Below are 23,891 nucleotides of genomic sequence, written 5' to 3'. Positions count from 1 at the left end.
CTCAATATATGCCGGGACAATTTAAGTACATATTAGTAATATTGCCAAGTATCGACTGATAATATATGAACAAAGGATTGAGAAAAGAAAAAAGTTAGGGAACTTTAACGAAAAGCTCATGATACTGTACACTTTAACGAAAACCCATATTTTTATACTAAAAAGTCAATCATAGTACTATTCACTTTACCCTTTATTTTGTCCTTATTGTTAAAACTCAAAGTTTTTAAACCCTTTTCATTAGTTTTCCTAAAAAGTTATTACAAAACTTAACATTTAGGCAGTGAGCTGAGCTGGTATCCAAATGTATTTTTAAAATTCACAATTTAATAACATAAATGGTTATATAGCAGTTTAAGTCTTACAAGAGCATATTAATCAATAATGTATACATTGATACCTATCACTAATTAATTAATTAACTGCATATCTTTCCTGTTGCTATGTTTCACACTTCACTAAATTCACTCAGGTATATACTTGATTCATATTTCCTTTAATTACCACATCCCCATTAATTACTTTTTAATAGCAATGCTAGGTAGATCAATTTTTTAGATTAAATTTGTAAACCATGTGGTGAGTCACTAATAAGAAATAAACACATTAATCAACATTTAAGTAATAATTCAATTATCAACGATCATGTTATATGATTTACAAAAATTAATTTAAATAGTTAGTCTCCCTGACATTAGTCATCGCCTTATAGCAAGAGAATACTAATTGAAAAAACAAACATTCAAAGCAGTTGGTTTCGTTAAGCTCAAGCAAGTGAAACAAACTCGATGGTCGGTCCAATTAAAACGTGCTACAGCTGGAGAAAGGCTTCATTTTGACTAGGGCACAGCAATTCAGAAGCAAAAAATTCCAGACTTCATGAAATGGTAATATATTATTACTGCACCCTGCAAATGACAGCTATTGTTGTCATCCTTTCTCTTCTATCTCAACAACAATAATTGTTTATGCAATAAGTTATATGCTTTTGTGTTCACTCAGTTGAAATCCAAATTGTGATCCAAAAGACATGCATGCATGCATGAGATATGGCTGTGTTTGTAAATGCTACTGTTTCCTTTTATCTTTTGCGCGTTCATCGGCCGATAGGTATAACTAGGGATGGATTTTTTTGCCAAATTGACGTGCCAACCGAATTACCAACTGTTCTATATCGATTTTGTGTCAATCGGTAATGGTACGGTATTGTACCGTGCCAAAATTTCATGGTATGGTATTGGTAATGGATACTATTATCACGGTATTACCATACAGTACTGAAAATATAATATAATATATAATTTATAAATTATATAATATATAATTATATAACACATATTTATAATATTCTAATAATTTGAAAATAAAACCTTACAGACACAGAGTCACAAACTACTCACTCTTTCTCATTTCAGCCGTTCTACTTCTATTCCCTATGCTGGAGACAAAAACTCACCCACCCATCTCAGATTCTCCCATTGAACACTTCCCGTCGAACAGTCTCATCCATCTCATCTTCGTCTCTCCCGCGACTCCATTTATCAAGGTTAGTTCTCTAGAGTTAGATAAAATAAATAAAAAATTTAGAAACCCTAAATTGATAAATTGGGGATTTGTAATTGATTTGTTAAATGGAATGACTCAATCGATTAGGAATTGCATGACCTTTTGATTGAGTTATCACTTGTCAATGATGCATATCTTTTTCTTCATCTATGCTTTTCTGCTTTTGGGTTGCTGGGTTTGTATAATTTGCTTTGTTGGGTTTAGTTTCGAGGTTTTGGGTGTGAAATGTGAAGGGATGAGGGATTAGCTTTAGCTGAGTGTGTCCGCGTGTGACAGAAAGGTGTGAGATTTGGAGCTGTGTGGGATGCATGTAGCATGCCTACTATCATTTCATACATAAAAGTGAAATACAGGGAGAGGGAATTTCCTTTTTCCATAATCCAATTGCTTACTTTGATCATGACTTTTTTAAAGGTGATGCATGATTCTGCTTACTTCGAACAACTAATTAATCATGACTTGTTTTTTATTTGCTTTTTAATTGATACAATTGGAATGGGTGATGTTTTTGGTAAGATGTGTATACGAATTAGCTTCTACTATATTTGGATATGATGTGTATACGATATAATGTTGTGTTTTATTTTCAGTATTAGATCTAGATGAAGTCTAGGATAAACCAATCTCTATGTGGCTCTACTACTAGTACACCTTCCACCACTCAACCCCAACCCCAACCCCAACCTCAACCCCAAACACTTGAAACACAACATCAACAACAAAATCAAGGAGAAATAGATGAAAGTGTGGGAAGTGGTAAGAAAGATGTGCCCGATGAATATGAAGATGTAAGTGGGTTGCGATCCATATGTGTTGGTTACATGCTAAGAGAGTGAAAAGAACCTTGAGTAAAGGGAACACATTCACCTTGCAATTTGCTCATATTGCAAAAAAGAGGTTCTGGCCGATCCTGGGAAAAATGGGACATCAAGCATAGGACATCACCTTAGAAAAGCTTGTAAAGACTCACCTCTTTACATGAAAACGGATAATAATCAACCTGTCTTAACAAATGAGTCTATGGGCAGTGGATTGGTCCCCCACACCTTTAACCAAAAAAAACTTGAGTCAAAGGTTGTGATGTTTGTCATTAAGGATGAACAACCATTTAAGGTGGTTGAAGGTAGTGGGTACATTGATATGATGAAAGAGGCTCAACCTTGGTTCAAGATTCCAAATAGGAAGAAGATTGCGGCTGGTGTGTGGGATTTATATGTGTTGAAGAGGTCTAAGTTATTTGAAGCAATGGTAGTTACCGCTCACTTCATGGATAGTGAATGGAAGTTGCACAAACAGATCATAAACTTCATAAAGATCACAGGTCATAAGGGAGAAGACATTGGGAAAGTTCTAAAGGTGTGTTTGAACCAATGGGGGATAGAGAAGATCTTTAGCATTACGGTTGATAATGCTTCCACCAATGATGTTGCGATTGACTACATGAAAAAGAGGCTAGGGGAAATGAATTCTCTCTTGGTTGGTGTGAAGTACATACATATGAGGTGTTCTTGTCACATCTTAAATTTAATTATCAAGAGTGGGTTAGAGGAGCCTGCTAAGTCGGTTGAGGGGATTCGAAATTGTGTTAAGTACATTCATTCCTCACTGGCTAGATTGGATAAGTTTAGGGATTTTGCTATCTTATTCAAGATGGACAAGATGTCAAATGTGCCTTTTGATGTGTATCTATAAGGTGGAATGCAACATATAAAATGTTTGACGTTGCATACAAGTTTAGGAAGGTGTTTCTTAGGATGGCGGAGGAGAATGTGCAATTTCATGATTATTTTGAAGAAATGGAGATGGATTCAAAGAAGAATTTGGGAAAGAGAGTGGGGCCTCTGGATGAGGAGGATTGGGAGAAATCACTAGCCTTTACGCACTTTCTTAAGAAGTTTCATGATTCTACTTTGAATCTTAGTGCAACAAAAAATGTTACATCAATTTTGCTATGGGAACAAGTGGTTGCTTTACAAATAGAGATTGAGAAGAAAAAGAACGATCCTACCAATCCTACTTTGCAAAAAAACAGAAAGAACTATTTGGCAATACCGAACTTCGGTATACCGAAAGTTTGATATGGTAATTGTAATAGATTTTGCCAAATCAAAAGTCTAGTACGGTAATTGGTACGAGAGTTTTGATATGATAACTATACCGAACTCACCCCTGAATATAACATACAAACAAAACGAAACGTACGCAGAGTCTGAAACGGTAAGCATGGACATTGAGTTGAGACCTATCTGTATCTGTATAATTAAGAACAAATATTTTACGAGCCTTGCATGCACACCATCACCATCATCATCAACAGTTATCATGCATCATCAGTTCCATGCATGGATGATGGGCACCATCATCATCATCATCATCATCATCATCATCAATAGTCATGCATGAATATCCATATCCATGCATGGAGATGGAGGGTACATGGGGTAGGTGCAAAGTAAACTAGTCATCATATCTAATTTTCACTTTAACGTTCTCGATCTACCCATTAATCTAAATAGGGTTGATCAATTCTTTCCCAAAAGCATACATATTTTACCCTAAAGAACAATAACTCGTATTTTAACTAGCATATTTTACACCAAATGATGGGATTTTTTTAAGACATTATTTGTGAAATTTTATGTGGATTTCCAACCAATCATATTGACCTTTTGCACAGTAATGCCAACAAAACAATTACGTAACTTATTATAATGGAAAATTGCATTGCCCCAAGAAATGAGTTTAAATAATATTTCACTTGGACCCTTATTATATTTCTTTATATGATTCGTAATTATAAGACACGAAATATATTTGAACAGAAAATTGGAGACATTGCCTTGTAGTTCCAACTTGGCAGTCTTCATACTTCGACCTAATTCAAATTGAAAATTAAAAAAAAAATGTTGTTCTTCTTCTTTTGAAATTGGTTTGGTGTATTGCTTTATGCCTTAATAATGTTGTGCACTGTGAAATAAAAAATAGGGATAATTTGATTGCGGTCCCTAATCCTTAACATTATTTGATTAAAACCTTAATAGTATTCAAAGTTTGATCAAGGTCCCTTGACTTTGTACACCTCATTATATTACTATTAATATTTATATTTTTATAGTTTTGACATTAATTGTTTGATATTTTATGAGATTTATAATCCTATAAATTTAAAATCCCTCATTATAATACTATTAGAAACGGTTACAATAAAAAAATTCAAACATTTTAATTGAATAAATGGATAAAAACTATGTAAAAATAAGAAATAATAAATGGCAAAAGAATGTATCCATAGTGTTAAAAAAATTGGTACATTTCACATATAACAAAGTGGTACATTAATAAAGAAGAATGGGTACATTATAAATAAATTAGGGTACAAATAAAAAATTAAAAATTATGAGTACAAATGAATTTTTAAAAATATAGATGCTAAAAGAAATTAATAAATGGGTACAAAATAAAACTAAAAAGAAAATACTACAAATTTAAAAAAAAAAATGTTGCAAATTAAAAGTGGGTACAAACTAAAAATATAAATTTATGATACAAAGTTTAGGCATAAAACATAAATATACCATATGTAATTTTTCTATCATTGATTAAATATACAATGTCACGTAATGGTATACACATGGGTACAATCACAAATAAAACTTTAAAAAATATGGGCACAAAAAGAAACTAATATATGGGTACAAATTAAAAATGAAAACAAAATTGGTACAAATTAAAAAATATTTGCAAATTAAAAATTGGTAACTAAAAATAAAAATATATGATAAAAAATTTAACCATAAATATAAATATACTAATTGTAACATTTTTAACAATAAAGGAATATATTTAAAAATAAAAATATTTTATTATTCAAATAATTAATGATGTTATTAATACCCAAGGACCTTGATCAAAAATTAAAAATAAATAGGATTTTAATCAATGGAGTAATCAATTGAAAATTGAAAATTGTACTCAAAATTTTTAATTTTTTATTTGTACCCTAATTTATTTATAATGTACCCATTCTTCTTTATTAATGTACCACTTTGTTATATGTGAAATGTACCAATTTTTTTAACACTATGGATACATTCTTTTGCCATTTATTATTTCTTATTTTTACAAAGTTTTTATCCATTTATTCAATTAAAATGTTTGAATTTTTTTATTGTAACCGTTTCTAATAGTATTATAATGAGGGATTTTAAATTTATAGGATTATAAATCTCATAAAATATCAAACAATTAATGTCAAAACTATAAAAATAAAAATATTAATAGTAATATAATGAGGTGTACAAAGTCAAGGGACCTTAATCAAACTTTGAATACTATTAAGGTTTTAATCAAATAATGTTAAGGATTAGGGACCGCAATCAAATTATCCCTAAAAAATATATATGTTGTCAAAAATAGTATGAGAATTATGCGTTGTAATGGTGTGTGGTCCCCTCTATACCAGTTCCCAATATAGGATTATCTGCCAAATGTTTCATAAGCATAGTTAAGCTTAAGTCCTCTATATTAACCTTGTCTTCAATTATTAGGTTTTTTGCTCTATCCCCCCATTCCTCATACCCTCAGTCAAGGTGGGTATTATACACCCCATTTGAGGTTTCATGTAGTCATTTTAATTTTAATTATTTTGTTGTAGATTGGGAAACAGTAACTCTGAAAGAGGAACAAATATATCCTATGGAAAACATTAATTTGGGACAAATCCTTTAAGCTGGTGGATTTATGGGAAGGTTGGAAGACCCCAAAACCCTAGAAACAGAAGGGAGAGGACCCCAAAAATCAACGCTTCTACTTTTCTAATCCTAATTTGGTGGGAAATTCTTGGAAAAAGGACTAAGGACCCATCAAACAAAGGAGACTAGGGATACCATGGCTGCTGACACGTCCCCAAACACCAGGGTAGGCACGTGATGGCCAACACCCGAAGGTAACGAAGCCATGTTAGGATGCATGAGGAATAATAAATATAATATTATGAAATTGAGGAACGTGTTCAGAGCATACAACTAATCTAGAACACTAAAAAGAAATAATATAAAATTGAATGCACAAAGAAGTGGGTCCTACACCGAGAGGACTCGAAGATGCCAATGTCAGAGTGCCTTGACACCGGGATTATACGCCTCGATTCTAAGTCCTGAGAGGGCGCTAAAAAAACATGAGTGGACCAAGTTGATATATATATATAATACTGAAACAATTATCAACATACTAACCCCCAAAGTTTTATAAAAACTCAATAGCATAATATGTAGTAGGTTTTCCAAAAACCTTCATAAAACATATCTCGTATATAATGTGCTAACTAGTGGTATCAAATCGCCCATAGGTACTATATTTCTCGGTCTGAAGCCAGTGCATATATCTCTCGGCACGATGCCATCTACATATATCTCTTTCGGCCCAAAGCCATCTACATATATCTCCCTTGGCCCGAAGCCATCTACATATATCTCCCTCAGCCTAAAGCCAGAACAATGACCACTAGATACGCACAAAACATTGAATATAATATTTCCAACATAAGTACATATATCTCAAAAACATCTTCATAGTATATAGTCATCCATCATATATACTATAAAGAAGTGTGAAAACATGTTCATAAATAGTATATAGTCATCCATCATATATACTACGAAGAACAATAATTCTAAAGTATGGTATTCCAGAATATTCTCAGTAAAGCATGATAATCATAAAGTGTAAATCTAATTTACTCATAAAATGTTTCATAAAACGTAACCATTAAATCATGCTTTTCATGTATGCATTTCATCCATTAAAGCATACATTATAGAAGGGTTCCACTCATAGATACTCCGTCGTCGAAGAGCCATACGAAATAGGAATGACGGAATCACCGCTAATATTCGTACCTAAGCACATAAAGGGTCCAATTAATAAAACTATATTCAAACAATTGAATTTGGGAAAACGGATGTCGAAATTAGCCTAGAAGGGGTCCCGAACAAAACCTGAAAAAGTCAACCCAAAGTCAATGTTGACCGGTCAACGGTCAAAGTCAATGGTCAGCATTAACCGAAGTCAACGGGTCAGACCGAGTCAGTCAAATGGGTCGAGTCATCGGGTTTAAGGCTTAGGGTTTGGACTTGGATTAGGGTTAGGTTTAGATGGGTTAGGCTTTAGGTTAAAAGGTTAATAGGTTTAAAGGTTGGGCCCGGGTTAAGGCCGAGTTACAAGGCCAATGGGTTTAGGTCATAAGGGTCACAGGTTGGACTGGAGGCCCGTGGGTTTTGGGCTAGGTTCAAAGGACTTGGGTCGGGTTGACCAGTTTTCAAGCCAATGAATTGGCCGGTTTCTGGGCACCACTTCAAACGCCCATAACTTCTTCGTTACTTAACCAAATCAAGTTATTTAAAAGCCAAAATGTAGTTAGGAATGTGGAGAAGAGATTCATACCAAGTGGGGACTAAGTAGGGGTGGGCACGAGTCGGGCCAGGCCCATTTTTTGAGGGACCGGACCGGACCTGTGTGAATAGGAAACGAGCCGAGCCGAGCCGGGGATAGCAATTTGTAATATAGAAATCGGACCTAATCCGGTCCGGTTGAAACGGGCCGATTCGGGCGGGTCCACGGGTCCTAGGTTTTTTTTCTGTTATATATATTATAAAAATAAAAATAAAAAAAAACAGTAACATTTGCAGTTTTGCACAAATTCAACATTTGCACAGTTTTGCACAGATTCAATTCAACATTTGCACATGTTTTGCACAGATCATATCCAATCACCAATCCAGTGCAGATTTAGCACAAACACAAAACTGGAAGCACAATGGACCTCGTCTCATCCCATCCGTCGACCGCGTCAAAACGGTCCTGGACTCGCTGTCCCCCACACAGACTCGCTCATCCCAACCGTCAACCGCGTCATCCCCACACAGACTCGGTTCTCCTCGTCGCCTTCCTCAAATCCATCCTCAAATCGCTCCAGGACCTCATCTCGACCAAGCCCTACCCGACCTAGACCCGCTCTCAGAATTCGACCTCCCAGATCCTCCGCTCGTTCCACTACATCCGAAACCTCTCGATCGAGCTCTGGTTGGGTGATCTCCGGTTCAGAAATGAGCAAAAACTGGCGCAAGTGCATTATCGGAGACTGAGGTGTTTGGAGAGATGGTGGGAAAGAGAGAGACTGTGGAAGAGAGAAAGAGATCGATATGGAGGAGATTGAGAATCAGATATTAAGATTGGGGTCTGAGATCAAGAGGGATAACATCGAGATTGAGGTCTGAGAGTGAGAATAAGAGAAAGAGGGTGAGGGGAGAGTTGAGTGGCAACTCGGGATAGAGAGAGGGTGAGGGCTTGAATGTGAATTGGGCCTGAGAGTGAGAACAAGAGAGAGTTTGTAAATGGGTAATAATAAAGGGCAGATCACAAATGCAATGAACGGTCCGGTCGAGGGCCCGTTTTTTCTAATTTTTGGAACCGGCCCACCCCATTATTTTTAAGAAATCGACCCGGCCCGGCCCGCCCAATTTTGTATTTTTAAATTTTGGAACCGCCCCGTACCCACCCTGAACCGCAAAGAACTGGCCCGCCCCGAGGGTTCAGGAACCATTTGTCCACTCCTAGGACTAAGTGGTGGCCAGAGTTAGCCGGAAAATGGCTTGAAAGATGGCCAAATGACCACGGCCTGGAAATTTCCAGATTTTCACATTGCTTTCCTTGAGCTTTTCCGAGTTCCTACACCACCAAAACAGCCCAAAAACATACTAACCATGAACCTAGACATGATCTACAATGATAGGGACCAATTTTGAGGCTTACCTTCGTCAAAAATGGCGAGAAATCGTCGGAGAAGTTCCTTGAACAATGCAGCTCAAGGGTGAGTTTTCGAATGGTTTTTCTTCTATTTTCTTGGTCCAATAACTCGTAGGGACAATGAGGAAAGGTTGTGGTGTAGTATAGGTTGTTGTTGTTTTAGTGAAAACCCTCTATGAGGGTTGGTTTTTTAGAGATAAATGAGAGGGCCAAGAGTAAAGGAGAGAGATGAGAGAGTTGTGAAAGAAAGAGAGAAAGTTGTAAGGGAAAAGAGAGAGATGAAGGATTTGCGCCTGGGGGACAAAATCAAGGGTGGGCCCCTTGGGCACACCAATTATAACCAAAAGCAATCCCATTTCAAAATATCTAGCCCAAAGTGAAAATTTACGAAAATACCGTTATGTTCCGTAATTTCCGGATGGTTTGTTACAATCTACCCCCATTAAGAAAATTTCGTCCCGAAATTTGAAATAACTTACAATACAAAAATACTCGAAGATAGGTAGAAGAAAATATATGTAATGAAGAAATCAAGTCAGAGCGGTTGCATAAATGGGAAGATGCCACACCATCACGATCGGGTTGCAATGACTCCATCTTTCATGTCTCCAAGCTCATACCTTCTTCCCCTATCCGTGTAAAAGTATAAACATACTTTGTAAAGATATAAAGTCAAAAATGTATAATAGCATAGGGTCAAAAGTAAGAACGTAGAATACGATAACGTCAAAATAGATATGTAATAACATAAAGGTCGAAAACTCCTGCTGAGCTTAAAACTGAAGACGAAAAAGACTCAACCAAACATTTGTAACTTCGAAAAGATATATTTAATATAAGGTAATTCAAAATACTTCTATTGAAAACCAAAACTGAAAATAAAAGTGGGTATCACCCAAGCATACGTAACGTCACGTACTACGAGAAAAGTTGTCTTTGGGTCGAGCCCCAATAATGACTACTCTGTAACATTTACCGTAGATGGGTCTACCTGCCCACTTGCTTAACGAACCCAACAAATAAGCTATCAATATCACAGTATGCAGCCTGCAATATTGACAACACATTGTTGTCTCGATATGTAAGTGAGAAGTTCCCAACGATGCCAAAATACCATTTTTCCCCGCACGTGAGAGTGTGCAAAGATCGTCTGATTCTCACCTCGACCGCGCTGTTGTACCGTTCCAGAGCACACCAAATAGATCTGCTAGAAGTGTCTCGACATCCACGTACTCACGAACAAAAAGGTCCTGGAGTGAAGCAGTGGAAAGATGCGTTGAGACGAACACATATCGTTGGAAAAGAACTACTAGAGTAAGATATGATGTTTATGAATTGTAGTAAGATAATGAGAAGTGACAATTCATTTTTGCGTGAAGATAGTGATTGGTGATGCAGTTCGCTGACTACTTGCACTACAACCTTCATCAATCTCTTACTAAAAGACGGCTCAAACCTCACACCCACGTAGAACTCTGGTAAGCTTGTGAAAAGATTATGCTCCTAACATTCTTGTCCAAATCGATATGAATTGGGTGTACACTTCAGCCGAGTCGATCCTTCGTGAATTCCTTACTGATTAAGTGAGAAACCATGTCGAGATGGCTAAAAGAACACTCAAGAATTTGAGGGTCAAAACAAGTCCAAGGATTATTCGTACTTCACAACTCTTGTGAGGAATTTCAATTTCCATTGGTCGCAACCCCTTTTTGGAAATTGATGAGAATAACGTCTTGTATCGAGAAGTCTCCCAAGAAAACTATTTAATCTAAATGAAAACAACACTCGAAGAATTTATTGTACAATTGACAATCAAGGTTTAGTGAACTTGACCTCGTGATTGGAGTAAGCGAGAATGCTAACGATAGAACAATCACTGAGGACTTATTATAAAGATCCACATGAATTTCCTTAGCGGGAACAAGTCCGAGGACACTGATTCGATCCCACCAAACCACTACTAACTAAGCTTCGTAACAACTAGCACTTACTTGCTTTCTCCAACATGCACTTCAAATGTTTCGAGCAATTTCCATATATGTATGACTCTGCCCGCTATTCCAAGGGAACACATGTCACAAAGTACATCACCATTTTGGATCTCCAAAGTTAAACCACTTAAATTTTTCCGTTTCACCGTAGATATGACTCTGCCCGTCATTCCTAGGGAACGTATGTCATAGAGTGGCATCATCGTTTTGGGTCTCCTGTTGGTCTTAACTAACTCATACCACGAAGATTTTCCGTTTCCCAAAACTTCTATGTAGATCCGACTCTGCCCGCAATTCCCAGGGAACGCATGCTGTAGAGTATCATCCTATGTTGAAAGTCGTCTAACAATCCAACTCGTCACCGATGAGTTACAATCTCGACAAGAGTTTATTCTTCTTCCATAAGATGTGACTATTCATGCAGTGTAAGGGTTGCACAACCGTGAAAAGACAACAAATCCGAAAGTCGTGATATCCAAATGATGTCATGACCGACACACTACTAAAGTAACAGAAGGTCCTAAGTATGCTCTAAACAACCATGCTCTAATACCAAATTGACACGCCCAACCCTGATATTCTCCCAAACACCAAGGTAGACATGTGTTGGCCAACACCCGAATGTGACGAAGCCATGTTAGGATGCATGAGAAATAATAAATATAATGTTATGCAATTGAGGAACGTGTTCAGAGCATACAACTAATCTAGAACACTAAAAAGAAATAATATAAAATTGAATGAACAAATCAGTGAGTCATACATTGAGATGACTCGAAGATGCCAATGCGAGAGTGTCTTAACGCCGGGATTATATGCCTCGATTCTAAGTCCTAAGGGGGTGCAAGACAAAAATGAGTGGATCAAGTTGATATATATATAATACTGAAACAATTATCAACATACTAACCCCCAAAGTTTTATGAAAACTCAATAGCATAATATGTAGTAGGTTTTTCGAAAACCCTAGCATGCCATAAAACCTTTATAAAACATATCTCATATATAATGTGCTAACTAGTGGTATCAAATCACCTGTAGGTACTATATTTCTCGGTCCGAAGCCAGTGCATATATCTTTCGGCCGAAAGCCATCTACATATATCTCCCTCGGCCCAAAGCCAAAACAGTGACCACTACATACGCACAAAACATTGAATATAATCTTTCCAACATAAGTACATATATCTCAAAAACATCTTCATAGTATATAGTCATCTATCATATATACTATAAAGAAGTGTAAAAATATGTTTATAAATAGTATATAGTCATCCATCATATATACTATAAAGAACAATAGTTTAATAAAGTATGGTATTCCAAAATATTCTTAATAAAGCATGATAATCATAAAATGTAAATCTAATTTACTCATAAAACGTAACTATTAAACCATGCTTTTCATGTATGCATTTCAACTATTAAAACATGCATTTTAGAAATGGTCCACTCACAGGTAGTCCGTCGTTGAAGAGCCGTACGAAATAGGAATGACGGAATCGCCGCTAATATTCGTACCTCAGCACGTAAAAGGTCCAATTAATAAAACTATATTCAAATGATTGAATTTGGAAAAACGGACATAAAAAAAGATTCAGGACATTGAAATTAGCCTAGGATGGGTCCCAGACAAAACCCGAAAAAGTAAACCCAAAAGTCAACGTTGACTGGTCAATGTTCAACGGTCAAAGTCAATGGTCAGTGTTGACCAAAGTCAACAGGTCAAACCAGGTTAGTCAAACGGGTCAGGTCACCAGGTTTAAGGCTTAGGGTTTGGACTTGGGTTAGGGTTAGGTTTAAGTGGGTTGAGCTTTAGGTTAAAAGGTTAATACGTTTAAAGGTTGGGCCCGGGTTAGAGCCGAGTTACAAGGCCCATGGGTTTAGGTCACAAGGGTCATGGGTTGGGCTAAAGGCCTGTGGGTTTTAGGTTGGGTTCAAAGGACTTGGGTCGAGTTGACCTGTTTTTAGGCCAATGAATTGGCCGGTTTCTGGACACCACTTCAAATGCCCATAACTTATTCGTTACTCAACCAAATCAAGTTATTCAAAAGTTAAAATGTAGTTAGGAATATGGAGAAGAGATTCATATGAAGTGGGGACCGAGTGGTGGCCAGAGTTTGCCGGAAAATGGCCTGATAGATGGCCAAACGACCACGGCTTGGAAATTTCCATATTTGCACATTTACTTTCCTTGAGCTTTTCTGAGTTCCTACACCACCAAAACCATCCAAAAACTTACTAACAGTGAACCTAGACATGATCTACAATGATAGGGACCAATTTCGAGGCTTACCTTCGTCGGAAATGGCGAGAAATCGACGAAGAAGTTCCTTGAACAATGCAGCTCGGGGTGAGTTTTTGAATAGTTTTTCTTCTATTTTCTTGGTTCAAGAACTCGTAGGGACAATGAGGGAAGGTTGTGGTGTAGTCTAGGTTGTTGTTGTGTGTTGTTGTTTTAGTGAAAACCCTCTAAGAGGGTTGATTTTTTAGAAAGAGATGAAATGGTCGAGAATGAGGGAGAGAGATGAGAGAGTTGTGAGAGATAGAGTTGTGAGGGAAGAGAGAGAGAGAGAGATGATGGATTTGGGCCCGGGGGACAAAATCGAGGGTGGGCCCCTTGGGCACACCAATTAAGACCAAAAGCAATCTCATTTCAAAATATCTGGTCCAAAGTGAAAATTTATGAAAATACCCTTCCGTTCCGTAATTTCCGATACGAGTTTTTACAGATGCCCCTCAATCTAAATTTGGATTAGACATATGATGATGTCCTTTCACTTTCTATTACTTAGTGTAGAATATTAGAGGGATTTTTGTCTTTTCAGGATCAATAATCATCTCCCTCTATTTATTTTTTCCCTTTCTTTTTCAAGTTTAACCAAAATGTCTATAGAATTAATAGGAAGGGATTTTCGATGGTGCTTTGGATTATCAAATATGTTAAGCTTTTAAATGATTAGATTTTAGTTAAAAATAAAAACCAATCAAGATCTAACTTATTACTTTTTAGAGTCTCTTATATTCTGAAATTTTTTACTATTAGATCTAAGTTATTATTATATTCAAGAAAATTAGAATTAGATGCCTCATTTTAGACTTTTGTAGACTAAACATTATGCTTTTTGAGTTTTTGATTAAGATTTTGAAACATTTATTTAAGATACTCAGACTTGAACTACTTCAGATCAATTGAAATTAATTTACATTTAAATATCCGCTATATATTTTAAATAATTTCAACTATATTTAAGCCTAAAAATTTAAACTTTTCAAATCTAAATGTACACCCATGCCAAATGGACATGTACCAACATTAAATGAAAACGTACCAAATTCAAATGAAAACGTACCCAATTATAAACTATATTGAAATGCATATTCATCTTTTTGGAATGTTTAAAAATATGTTTGATTCATACACAATGCTCTAGGTAGTCTTGTTTTTTGATAGATAAGTCTCTTGAACAACTTTTAGTTGATCGGTGATAAATCCTTATTATTGTAAATAATGCTAAATAATAATGATAAATCATATAATTTTGAATTAACAAAAAACTATTGTCTATTGGTTAATGACTCTTTCTATAAAAAAAAAATAACTAATTACAGTAATTAAACTTTTACATTGTTAACTACTCTTTCTATAAAAAAAAAATTAATTAAAGTAATTCCTCATTATTAGGACAAAAGTAATAAAACTTATGTTTTGAAAACAAACGTACCAAAAATTCAAATGTACCAAAAACTAAATGTACCAAAAATTCAAATGTACCAAGAAGCCAAATGTACCAAAAATTCAAATGTACCAAGTAACTAAATGTACCATTATAATCAAACGTACCGATATAACTAAACGTACCTAACAACGAGTTTTGTTACATTCTATTTAATTTACTAAAATAAATATTTTAATAAAAAATAATAAAAAAATCTTAAATCATCATAATAAGAGATGCATAAAAATAGGAGGAAAACGGGGAATGCTAATGTGAACAAACTTCTAATGAAATAAAATTAAAGTACCAGAACTGTGGGCCCATGTTTAATCAAATTTGCAAAATGAATAGAAGTTTAGTCTATGACATTTAAAAACGATGCGTCTATATTAAAACGTCCATATATTTAATCAAGAATATAAAGGCCAAAAACTCTACAATATATTAATATCTCGAAGCATATTACACGTATATAATTAAATTGGACAGATCATATAAACTACTATATATGAAGAAGTTGACTATAATACATGATGTTGAATATAGATGTGCAAATTAAATTGGACTACAATATTAGTTTCTCTCTTCATGTATATATAGGGCAACATTATACCGAATACACGTACTTTATGGTTCTAGATAAAACGATTCCCAGTTAACAACCGTACATAAGAATGCATGTGCAAGCAGAACTGATTGCAATGTATACAAATATGTATGTATAAATAGAGGTCAACAAGTTTTTTACGGAAGCGGTTTCCCCAAATGACAAGGATGACCATTATGTTGCACAATCGAAAGAAAAATAGCCATTTGCCTACGTAATGAATTAATTTGCTTCTTCCAAGTTGCAGGTACACAGACTTTCTAATTTCCTTTTCATTGATACAGTTACAGCATGTACGAATGATCATCACAATGAACATCTTTTCATTGATTGAAGAGGAATGGAGTAAATCAAATTACACAATCCAGCCGGAAATCGGATTACAAATGCATACACAAGTTTGAGCCACACATGACAAGTTCAACAAGCAAGTCCCGCAAAAATCTAATAAATCGAAATTCAAGTATTACGGTCAAAATGAACCAACAAGAAAGAAGTCTTATAACAACGCAAACGCTTGCAAACCCTGCATCTGAACTCAACCACCACAATAAAAACTGAGGTAAGATTACAGAGGGAGGATCCAACCGAGTGCGACACACAGCATGATTCGACAAGCATCAGAACTCAATTTACTGGGTGCGAGTCCGGCTGCTTTCTGCATTTCTAATCGGGTAGAAATAAGGATGGGCCTGCATCACGTAAAAAAGGTTATTTTGTCATTACCACACAATGAGCATGGTGCCCATGTTACAGGGATTAAGACTGTTCAAAGCATGCCCCCTTGAAAAGCCCTGATGTTCTTTCCCAGTAATGAGCATCCTATTGATATGAACATCCACTCCAATTTGGTACACCATTACTTTTTCCTCACATGCTTGGTAGATGGACACAACTGTAATGCTTATTGTTCATGCCCAGTAATGGAAAGGAAAATCATCTCAACGAGTGATGCTACTTTCAAATGACAAGCAATTACGAAACCAGTAGAAATTATGTTTCTCTTTTGGTTGGAGGAAAAGATATAAACCTTTTCTGTTAGCCACACAAACACCAAAAGGTTATACCTTTCATCTCAATGTCAAAATAACCATATAATACTAGCATTCTACTCATTCGTCATTCACAGATTAGTTGGTATTATATGGTTAGTTTGACAGTGAGCTGAAGTCTAACCCTTTGCTGTAAACAATGGCTACCAAAACAAAAAAGATAAAAGCTTCATAAAAATTTCTATTTGTTTGGTAATTGCTTGTCATTGGAAAGTAGTAGTACCTCTGAAATGATTCTGTCCATTAATGTGAAGGAAACGCTAAAGCTTCAGTTCCTACCATCTCTCATATGAGGAAGAAGTGAAAGTGTAACAAGTTGAACTGGAAGTATAAACAAATATGGGCTTCTGACTCTCTGTAAGGAGTAGAAACAGCCAGTCCAAATCTACAAGTTTACTGATTGTGGACCCAATCGGGCAGGGACCAAGCAGCGCTAGACCCTACTTAGGGTCATGCTTTGAATAGTCTGGGTTGAGGAAGAACTAGGATTTTACCATTGCTTCTTTTGCAGTTGGTCTTTCCTGGTGATCATAGTGCAACAACTTGTCTATAAAGTCAAGCGCCTACAGAAAATGACACCAGAAGAAATTTAGACCAAGGAAAACTCATTGCAAGTAGTATTAAAGACAATGACAGGAATTTACCTCAGGAACTGCTAAGTGCTGATTATCAACATTAATGAATTTTGTCCATGGTTTCCTGCTATGCCTGCATCAGAAAGTTTTTTACGGAAAAAAAAAGTCAGCATAGCAGGTAACAGAGGAATAAGAAACAAATTATGAGAGAACACCTACCTCCCAACTAGAGCTGCAAGGTGTGGGTCTAATTCTATGTGGTACTTGTGTAGATAAGCGTTTAATTCATCTGTCCCAAGTACCTGTTGCAGTAGAAAATTCCAAGACGTCAGATTTCAATTGCTCTTTCTTTTGAAAACAACACTAAATTATGATAAAGCACGCACAGACACACATTTGTTATATGAATTGAATATACTCCAAACCATACACAACATAAAAATCTTTTTAACAGAGTAAAGCATATGATTAATTGTTTTTCAGTATAATAAATACAACAGGAAGCGACAGAACTGAACTTTCTTATAAGAATGAATACCTTTGCTATTTTGACTAGCTGGTCATAGTTATCATGCCCATAGAAGAATGGCTCCTTACGAAATATCTGTACAGCACAAGGCTCAAGAATAAGCATCAGAAGAGAGTATCACATACTTTGACACGGTATCAAATTTTGAACCTCCTTGCCATCTGTCACCCATGGATAAGTAGACAAGCAGATCAAGATCACTGTCCATGGATAACTAAGAAGAAGAAAAAAAAGTTCATCCTTCCCATCTAAATACTCATTTTGGGACACAAAACCTATTTCTGATATTTCATCATCCCTAGCAAATGCACAATCATTTTATCAGGGGATGATTCTGGGCTGGATGGGGATAACCAAGATTACACAACACTTGATATTTCCAGGCCAAAATACCAGCATAACCAGTGTTCTAAAAATCCCCGCCTAGGAGCTAGGCAGTTGGCCACTGCCACGACGTTTAAAAAAGAAAGGCCGCCTTGATCGTCTAGGTCGCAACTCTCACATAGACAGAAAATAGATAACTTCCATTTGCATTTTATTTTTTCAATAGATTGTAAGAGACTTGTTGGATACTTGTTTGAACACTCATTATATCCTTGTTTCCAATGTTTTCAATATGTTCTAGTACATTATGATTTATATGTCATTCTATTTTGCAATTTATGTATCCCAATACAATTATGTATTCTTTTAAGTATAAGTAGACATCTATTTATATATTATATAATAAACTTAATTACAATTAAAAAAAAACTGCCTAGTGCTGTTTAGAACCTTGAGCATAACCATAGTCAGTGCAGGAGTATCTGATATCTATAGGGGTGCTTAGTAGTTAATAGAACAGAATAGATGGGAATGCTCACCATTCCAGCTAACATACAACCGAGACTCCACAAGTCTAAAGAATAATCATAATCTTGTAAATCAACAAGAAGTTCAGGACCTTTGAAATACCTGCAACCAAATGTGGATGGGGAAAGAGTATAAGACAAATTTAAAGAAATTTGGATAAACCAAATTTAAAGCAAAAAGGTGTCTCATGATCATTTACATTTATGAGTTGTAGTCAAACCATAAACATGAAACAGGACTCCTGATGCTAACGGCAGGTAGCTAATGAGAATTCAATTTAAAGCATAATGCTGCACATATAATGCAAATAGAAACTAAAAAGTGTCCCCTTCATTGTGCATCTGTCTGCTTCTTTACTATTGCTCCTCTGTTCCCAAATACTTCCCAAATAAATTGCAGGTATGATTTTGCCCTAATGTCACACATTTTCCCTTCAGACCATACCACATCATCTTAATCCAAAATACCACCTCAAGTCAGTTAACTTTCAACCCCTCCTTGGTAAAAGAAAGGTAATAACAAGTTAGCCTCTTATTGATAATAGTCCAACTCCTGGTTATATTTCAGCATATGTAACTTTACATCACCGCGTGCTTCAAAATTTACAGCGTGCAACATGCTTCAGGCATCTCAAGAACTATAACACATTAGTTTTTCAGCATGAGATCCATGATTTACAATTTCCTGTAATCTGTATTTAAAGTATGCATACAATGTCTTGTCATAGCCAAACAAGGAATTGAACAGGTCCTTTGCAAATTGCAATCCAAAATTACATGAAGCCCATAAGGGCACTACGGCACGAGGTTTAAAACATAGTAAACCCACAATAAAATTAAGTTATGGAAGTTTCAGATAACAATATATGGAATGTGACAAATCTTGATGTGTTTTGTGAAGTAGAATATCAAATGAAAATAACCTTGAAGCAACCCGAACATTATATTCCTTCTCAGGATGATAAAACTCGGCAAGGCCCCAATCTATAAGGCGAAGCTTACGCTGCTCATGATCAATCATAACATTATGGGGCTTCACATCTCGATGCATAATACCTTGTGAGTGGCAATAATCTAAAGCCTACAAAGAGATCAATAGAAGACCGAGTTAGCGGATCTTACAAGCCGAGGAACTTTACCTTTGAGCTAGAAAATGAAAGTGCACACTTTGAGCATTAAGCACAGAACATAGAACTGCATCAACAACAACCTGGCCCTTGGTACCAGTTGGTTCAACCAGAAACTGAAAATATTTAACAAAGATCATAAGAGACCTCAAATTTTAAATTCAAGATTGTATAGAATTAAGGCCCGATTGCCTCAAGTATGAAGAGATGAATCTTCCCTTCCTTCTTTTTCAATGGTTTTGTCCTACATAACTCCTGTGAGTTGAATTGTTCCACCTTTCAGTGTCTATTAATAGAACCTTATGCTTGGGATAATTGAGAAATAAGCATCTGAATGAACTTCTACTTTAGTATACGGACAGTAGATTTCAAGATCCAACCTAAAGTTCACCAATAAAAAGATCCAACCTAAAGAACATTTAAGATACGAAAGAAAATTCAAAAAGGATGCTGCCTGTATCTGAGTCCTATAGGGGGCTCAATCCATGACTTCTAAGTAGTAAAACTATAACCGTTCAGCATTCTCTTACAATACTCTAATAATCACAAGCAGAAAGGTATACCCCATCTTGTAAATTTCATTGAAACTCTTAGTGTTAGTCACTTTGAAGACAATATGCTTTCTCCTTGCTTATTGGGATCATCTACCTTTGTCAATATTTTCTTCCAACCAAATTTGTGGGTGAAGATTAAGGATCACTATAATCTCGTGAACCCAAGGCCCCAGAGGGGAAAACCTGCCCTAATGTCGCAGATTTGGGGGAAATAAATAGCAACTGAAGTGGGGTGGTAAATCCCACCTCACATTCAGGGCAGGATAGGGATGGCAAACTCCAAATCACATATGCTAATTCCAATATTTAACTTTTGCTATTTTATGATGTACATAGTTACTCAAGTATTGTGTGTAAAATGTATTATATTATGTTAGGGTTGTAAAAATGTATTTCATTTTTATTATCTAATAACCAAAAAAAAAAATTTAGGAAAGGGTGGCAATGAGGAGGGGTTAATATTATCGCAGGGCAGGGTGGGGAATTTCTGTATTCTTTAAAAAAACAAGGCAAGTGTGGGGATGAGGATTGAGAATGGAAACGGAGATACCTAAGCTAGACCATCCCACCTTGTTTCCAACCCTGGTGGACATGCATAAAGGTGAGCAAAGTACCTAGGCCATTCCCCAAAAGAACATAAACTAACTAGCAGCCAGCCAAATAAATCCTAGATCTGTACTGCAACCCAAACTTATTTCTAGTGTAAAGTGAGAAACAAAAATTGCACAGAAGAAAAATGCAGTGAAGTTACCAGTCCCAACCCATCACTCCCAAAGAGAAAGAAATCGATCTTTTTTAGGCCTTGAAAAGAAACTGACCTTTCAAACCTTGCAAATGTAAACAATTACCTCAGTTTAAACCTCACATCATTATGGACATCTAATTCATGTTTCTTCTAAGGGAATTAAAGTCTCACAACTCGTCATTTTAGAAATTGCAGAACCAAAACAGCAAGCTTACCTTGAGAAGTTCATAGATGTAATATCGTATGTCAAAGTCTGAGAGCGTCGGATAAAGGACCTTAAAATCTGTATTATTCACATATTCAAATATAAGACTAGGGGTCTTTGATTGCTGGTCTCTGACAATATCAAGCAACTTCACAATATTTGGTCCTCCACAAAGATTCTGCAATATTTTTATCTCCCTCTTAATCTGAATTTACAACCAAACAGAAAGGTAAGTGTCACGGTAGTGATTCAATACAAAGCTCTTGTACAGAAGAGAACTTTTACTTCATATGCCAGGTGCAGTCAAGATTGTTTCTTGGGGTTGGTTAAACCTCCAAATCAAAGCCTTTTTTCGGTTTTCCAGTGAATAGGTTGCACGAAACTTCAGGAAATACATCATGATAGAATTTCACTCTATACTTATCCTCATTCATTAGCTATACAACAAATGAAAGAACAGAAAATATACTAACTTCCCACTGTAGGTAACTAATCCTATGAAAACATTAGCTGTATACTAGTAAATAATCCGCGATTACATGAATATAAACCAGGCAGACATGATAACCAGAAACAAACAAATAGAATTACCCAACTGATAAGAACAATGAAATGTCAATCGTTTCGTTACACAGATAAGAAGGTAAAGGAATGTAATTTAGAACTCACCTTCTTCTTTTTAACAGGTTTGAGAATCTTGATAACACATTTTTCGTTATCGGTACAGTGAACCCCCTCAAACACCTCACTGTATTTTCCTCTCCCAACCTTCTTCACCACCTCGTAATCATCCTGCTCCCTGTACAATAATCCCAATTAATTCAGAAAAGCAAAAACATTTATCCCTCAAAATTCAACCTTCCCACCAACCTAAACCAAATTTTCCTCCACTTTCTCACAATCCAAACAAGAAACAGAGAATTTCATCAATTCGTTACCCCCATTGGACGGTGAGGGACTCGTAGTCCCAGTAATCCTTGGGTCGGATCACGTTGACATCGGCGTAAGTCCTAGCCTTGGAGGGGGCGCCAGGGCGGCGAATCGCTTTACAGATCTTCTGCGCCAGGGTTTCGTGATAAGGATGAAGTGGCCTCGGGGGGCGGTGAAAGGACGTATGGCGGTGAGGGAGCGGAGTCGCTGAGGACGCTATGCAGCGGACGAAAGGCGGCGGGAGCTGGTGGAAGAAGTGGGAGGAGAAGGAGAGAGGAGACGACGGAGGGTGGGGGCGCGCAAGGAAGAGGCAGAGAAGGTTGTGGTGGTGGGAGACGGTGAATTCCAAGGAGGGCCTTATGGCCATCAATCAAATCGCCCAATACAAAAAGTAGGACAGATGCCCGGTCCTTCGCCCTTCTCTCTCTCTCTCTCTCATTCTTTTTGGTATCACACATTTTTTTTTTTACATTTTACGTACTCTTTTCAACTTTCGATTATTAAATCGAATAAATTGAAGACACAAATGCGTGAAAAGTAAAATAAAAAATGTGTAAATGAGTGCTATTCACACATTTAATTTGACTTCTCACACACCTTATTAATTTTTTATCGTTAATATTTTTTAATTTATTCAATCTAACAATTGAAAATTGAAAAATATATAAGAAGTAAAAATAGTGTGTAAATAGCATTACTCATTCAAATTATGTGATTAAATTCCACATTTAAATTTTAATAAATGGGATTTTGGTACAGCTATTTATGTAGATTTATTAATAGTTTTGATTGCCTAATGACTCAGCCATGAGTAAGGATGATGGATGAACTCTCACAATAATACCCTTCTAACTGAAATATTTAAATTAATACTTTTGCTTTTATGTGGTACGCAGACATAACATGGTATTGTTATATTGACTAAAACGGTTTTGCTATTATAAAAGGAATTTATAATGAAGGGATTTCAAAACTCGTACTTTCGATTTTATGAATGCATAATATTTGACAGTGTAGTGGAAATTTAAAGTCTTTGTTGACTCGATGCATCAAGTCTTCAATTGGGCAGTGGAGTACAAGAAAAAGACAAAGACTATCACCAACTACTCTTTTAGTAACTTTCTCCTCTTAATATTGGAAATTTAACCCTCATGTTGCACTCAATTAAAATTTTCGAGATCTCATACGTCAAAAATTACAAAAAACAAACATTCAGAGATCAAGTAACGGGACAAAACTTTTCGACGGTTATAAAAAGAAAAATCATGATTTAACGGTTATTTTAACTCCAATTTTGATGATTCTTTACAGCTACACTCCTTGACCCTATATGAATACAATGAATGAATTCGATCTTCAATTTAAAATATTTACACTAGTGGATACCACAAAATCTCATGTTATACTTAATGAAATTATGAATAAACTCTTAAATTTTAGTGAATCTATTGTTTTGATGGGATACGCATTCTACGAAACTAGTTTCAACGATCCAACCGTCAAACATGATTCTATATACTTCGAGATCGCATACGCCAAAAATTGCAAAAAACAAAAATATAGAGATCAAGTAATGGGACAAAACATTTCGACGGTTATAAAAAGAAAAATCACGATGTAACGGTTATTTTAACTCC

At 35.9% G+C, this 23,891-nt stretch overlaps 1 protein-coding gene and 1 long non-coding RNA gene across 3 annotated transcripts in view; both read right to left on the bottom strand.

The window, feature by feature from the left end:
- LOC126602064 (uncharacterized) overlaps nt 1-23,891 on the bottom strand; it is a 76,220-nt gene that overhangs the window by 14,422 nt on the left and 37,907 nt on the right. The window lies entirely within an intron of this gene.
- LOC126602060 (casein kinase II subunit alpha-2-like) lies at nt 15,987-22,701 on the bottom strand. Of its 2 annotated transcripts, XM_050268872.1 has the most exons (10): nt 22,263-22,698; nt 21,994-22,123; nt 21,335-21,529; nt 19,617-19,774; nt 18,706-18,796; nt 17,852-17,917; nt 17,533-17,615; nt 17,383-17,446; nt 17,233-17,301; nt 15,987-16,378 (listed from the first exon to the last, which is right to left on the bottom strand). In XM_050268872.1, the coding sequence occupies exons 1-10, from the start codon at nt 22,619-22,621 to the stop codon at nt 16,319-16,321; spliced, it is 1,275 nt and encodes a 424-aa protein (XP_050124829.1). In that variant the 5' UTR covers nt 22,622-22,698; the 3' UTR covers nt 15,987-16,318. The 2 variants fall into 2 exon arrangements, with proteins under 2 accessions (XP_050124829.1, XP_050124830.1); XM_050268873.1 differs by lacking the exon at nt 21,335-21,529 and having other exon boundaries at nt 22,263-22,701.

Source organism: Malus sylvestris, chromosome 15 (genome assembly GCF_916048215.2).
Source record: "Malus sylvestris chromosome 15, drMalSylv7.2, whole genome shotgun sequence".
Taxonomy (NCBI): Eukaryota; Viridiplantae; Streptophyta; class Magnoliopsida; order Rosales; family Rosaceae; genus Malus; species Malus sylvestris.
Note: the sequence above shows the minus strand (reverse complement) of the source record. Positions and strands in the feature narration are given on the sequence as shown.

Coding starts and splice junctions, on each gene's coding strand:
- LOC126602060 (XM_050268872.1), bottom strand. CDS start 22,621: ATGGCCATAAGGCCCTCCTTGGAATTCACCGTCTCCCACCACCACAAC. Junction 17,918..18,705: donor GTTGTATGTTAGCTGGAATG/GTGAGCATTCCC, acceptor TGTGCTGTACAG/ATATTTCGTAAGGAGCCATT. Junction 16,379..17,232: donor CAACTGCAAAAGAAGCAATG/GTAAAATCCTAG, acceptor TACGTGATGCAG/GCCCATCCTTATTTCTACCC.